Source organism: Oncorhynchus clarkii, chromosome 12 (genome assembly GCF_045791955.1).
Source record: "Oncorhynchus clarkii lewisi isolate Uvic-CL-2024 chromosome 12, UVic_Ocla_1.0, whole genome shotgun sequence".
Taxonomy (NCBI): Eukaryota; Metazoa; Chordata; class Actinopteri; order Salmoniformes; family Salmonidae; genus Oncorhynchus; species Oncorhynchus clarkii.
The window spans coordinates 31580176-31584615 of record NC_092158.1 but is presented as its reverse complement, the minus strand read 5'-3'; the positions used below and the strand labels follow the sequence as shown (position 1 = coordinate 31584615).

At 42.4% G+C, this 4440-nt stretch overlaps 1 protein-coding gene across 1 annotated transcript; it reads right to left on the bottom strand.

Annotated features, from left to right (window-relative positions):
- Positions 1-2217: 2217 nt before the first annotated feature.
- Positions 2218-3599, bottom strand: LOC139422448 (olfactory receptor 52D1-like). The gene is made up of 3 exons (XM_071173624.1): positions 3166-3599; positions 2737-2963; positions 2218-2570 (listed from the first exon to the last, which is right to left on the bottom strand). The coding sequence occupies exons 1-3, from the start codon at positions 3597-3599 to the stop codon at positions 2218-2220; spliced, it is 1014 nt and encodes a 337-aa protein (XP_071029725.1).
- Between the last annotated feature and the right edge of the window lie 841 nt (positions 3600-4440).

Sequence of the window (4440 nt, the reverse complement as noted above, 5' to 3'; positions counted from 1 at the left end):
ACACAGTGCATTCTGAAAGTATTCAGACCCCTTCCCTTTTTACAAATTCTGCTATGTTACAGCCTTATTAAAAAATGGATTGAAATAATTGCTGTCCTCATCAAACTACACACAATAACCCAAGAAAAAGTAGGTTTTTAGAAATATTTGCAAATTTATAATAAAAAAAAATAAAAAAACAGAAATACCTTATTTACATAACTATTCCGACCCTTTGCTGTGAGACACGAATTTGAGCTCAAGTTCATCCTGTTTTCATTGATCATCCTTTAGTTGTTTCTGCAACTTGATTGGAGTCACCCTGTGGTAAATTAAATTGATTGGGCATGATTTGGAAAGACATACACCTGTCTATATAAAGTCCCACAGTTGACAGTGCATATCAGAGCAAAAACCAGGCCATGAGGTGGAAGGAATTTTCCGTAGAGCTCCGAGACAGGATTGTGTCGAGGCACGGATCTGGGGAAGGGTACCAAAAAATGTCCCCAAGAACACAGTGGCCTCCATCATACTTAAATGGAACCACCAAGACTCTTCCTAGAGTTGGCCACCAGGCCAAACTGAGCAATCGGTGGAGAAGGGCCTTGGTCAGGGAGGTGAGTAAGAACCCGATGGTCACTCTGACAGAGCTCCAGAAGGACAACCACCTCTGTAGCACTCCACAAATCAGGCCTTTATGGTCGAGTGGCCAGACGGAAGCCACTCATCAGTATAAGGCACATGACAGCCCGCTTGGAGTTTTCTAAAAGACACCTAAAAGCCTCTCAGTACATGAGAAACAAGATTCTCTGGTCTGATGAAACCAAGATTGAAATCTTTGGCCTGTATGCCAAGAATCACGTCCGGAGGAAACCTGGCATCATCCCTACTGTGAAGCATGGTGGTGGCAGCATCATGCTGTGGGGATGTTCTATAGCGGCAGGGACTGGGAGACCAGTCAGGATCGAGGCAAAGATGAACGGAGCAAAGTACAGAGAGATCCTTGAAGAAAACCTGTTCCAGATGCTCAGGACCTCAAACAGGACAACAACCCTAAGCACACAGCCAAGACTACACAGGATTGGCTTCAGGACAAGTCTCTGAATGTCCTTCAGTGTCCCAGCCAGAACACAGACTTGAATCCGTCTAACGTATCTGGAGAGACCTGAAAACAGCTGTGCAGCGACGCTCCCCATCCAACCTGACAGAGCTTGAGAGGATCTGCAGAGAAGAATGGGAGAAACTCCCCAAGTACAGGTGTGCCAAACTTGTAGCGTCATTCCCAAGAAGACTTGAGGCCGTAATCACTGCCAAATGTGCTTCAACAAAATACTGAGTAAAGGGTCTGAATACTTGTGTAAATGTGATATTTCCGTTTTTTATGTTTTTATAAATGCGCATGAAATAATTACAACCTGTTTTTGCTTTGTCATTATGTGGTGTTGTGTATAGATTGATGGTGAAAAACAAAGATCTTAATCTATTTTAGAATAAGGCTGTAACTTAACAAAATGTGGGAAAAGTCAAGGGGTCTGAATACTTTCTGAATGCGCTATAAGTGCCTTGTTCAAGGGCACATTGACAGATTATTCACCTAGTCGACTTGTGCTACCTGCCACTAGGCTACCTGCCACACGTCATAGTCCCATCATTCCTTATTTCATATTATTATGTTCCAAGTGATGGTGCAAATCAAGAAACTTGTGTTTCAGTTGTATATTATTATAAGGGCTGCAAAAATATTATTTTTTAAAGTAGGCATTCCCAATTAATGGTACCATGTATGTTTACTTATTATTCACATTGAACATGCTGTCATTTGTATAACAAAACAAATGTAACAGCTACACAAATTCACAATGGCACAACAAAGTCATGTGTCATATTCTAACCACCATGGAAATTAAACAGCATGAGCTAGAGACACACATCATGTCATGCTTGTATTATCTGCTATCTCTTTTGGAATGTAACTTTTAATTATAATTGTTTTCAAACAAATACTGTATTCCTACTACAAGCCCCACTACACATTCAATGCTCACTAAGCCATACTGTACAGCACTTTGGGGACCCACTGGAGGCCACTACAGTAAATTCACTTCATTCAGGTTTATTTTACATTGGCCATATTTTTTTCCCTGCAACCTGTTAGATGACCTCTGTTATTATTATATGCATGTTCTCTATCTGGAACGATGGGTACGGTAGGGATGCCACAGTAAACTGTCAAACATTTTACAGTTTGGGTGCGACCCGTGTTTTCAACAGCTTTATAATGCTTGTGCGTAACTCTTTAGTGACAAATCCATAGATGATAGGGTTAATTAGAGGGGGAACGATGAAGATCAGGATAGTGCAGAACTTCTTGATGTTCATTGGGACCTGGGGGAAGCGGTTACTGAGGATAATGATGAGGCTGACAATTTCGAAGATCAAGTAGATGACCAGGTGAGAGGCGCAGGTCTGTAAGGCCTTACTACGACTGCCCTTGTCACTCTTCCTCATCAGACAGGCTGACAGGATCTTGGAATAGCAGAAAAAGATGATGAGGAAGGAACTGCTGCTGAGAATCCAAGTCATGCACAAACCTGGAATGAGATGAAGATGTCATAATGCAAGTCATGCATAGACCTGGAATGAGATGAAGATGTCATAATACAAGTAATGGGAAAGAAAAGGTGAATGACAAAACAAGATAAAATTGCAGTGATATTACATAATGGCGGGGGTCAATCCTCATTTACACAAACTTGCCATAGATATCGTTAATGGGGGTGGGCACACAGGCCAGGTTCAGGATGGAGCGGTTGCTGCAGTAGACATGCCTGATGTAGGTGCCACATAGTGGAGTACCCACATTCAAAGCGAAGAGCACAGCTATAAGGATGATTGCTACAGCCCAGGCCAGCAAGATCACAAAAACCATGTGGGCCGTGGTCATGATTGCATGGTACCTCAATGGTTCACACACTGCCACATACCTGTAATTTGAGTATAATGCATTATTTTACTACTATTAGTATTATTCCTTCTTAACAATAACAGATTCCATTTTTGCACTTGTGGAAACAACTTAATACATGTGGCCCTGAGAGAACATTTCACTCTCCCATAGACGAGTACAGCTAGGCAGAACTTTACTTTAATGTGAGACATTTTCATCTACCATGACCTGCTGCATACCTGTCATAGGCCATGGCTGACAGTATGGTCTGTACAGCTGCACCATAGGTGTGAACACAGATGGCCTGAGCATAGGCACTGTTGTATGGAATCCTCTTCTCCCCCATCAGGAAGATGACCATGAGCTGAGTCATCACAGCCGTTCCTCCCAGCAGGTCACAGGCAGCCAGGTTACATACCATCACGTACATAGGCTTGTGTAGCGTCTTATCTATTGCAATCACACCCATCACAACCACGTTCCCCAGCAGCACCAGGAAGTAGATGGCCAGGACCAGGGCAAACAGGGGGTAACCATGGCTCCGAGACACTTCAAAGCCCTCCAGCTCAAACACGATGGGCTGCCTCAGGGCCACGTAGGACACGTTCTCCATGCGCAACATCAGAGTCCTGTAAAAAGCATAGCACAGGAGGAACCTCCTCAGAACACACATGCTTTAGAAAGAGAGCTGTGTACAGTCCCCTAGTCACCTAATAACTATGAGAGCTATTCACAATGAGTTTATCATTGATTATCTACACAGCATAGTCAATTTATTATTGTATTACTTTGCTATTTTATTTTGCATAGCCCATAGTAACAATATTAGTTGTAAATTACTATCTACCTATCTGAGCAGACGGTGATTAAGTCCTTACTGGGCAAGAGGTGACTGTCCTTTATACTGTTCATGCTCCTCCCCCCAGTAGGAGTTGTTCCATCTTTCTATCCATCCATCATACGACACCCTGAGAACACCAACAAGTAGTCAAGTGTCGGGATTCTTAGGGGGCATCTCTGGAGACAGATGACAGCTTAGAACACTTTAAGAATGTTCCTTTAACCTTTTCATGTGTGAGTTCCAAATATCTCTAATGGTCGCCCCAGTGTGAATTTTGTTTATGCGCATGATGTCGGAATGCACTCACTGTTTCAAAATGTTATTGTTTCGCAACAGGACAGTTAACCTGCGCTGCCCTCAAACCAAGGCATGCTGCCTTCTTATTATGTATAAGCTATGTTACAACTTGCCAATTTCAAATTATTTTCGAACAAGTTTGATTTTCTAACAACAGTTTGAATTGAGGTGTTTTCGGCCTCCTCAATAATTCACGTAGGGAGTAGCCCATTTATTTCACTGTTATGGACAATTTAGGTTTGAGACTTTACTGAGCTGGACAGGCTTCTCTCTCTCTCAAGTGTGAATACATTGCGCATCTCAATCAATCAATCAAATTTATTTATAAAGCCCTTTTTACATCAGTCACAAAGTGCTTTGCAGAAACCCAGCCTAA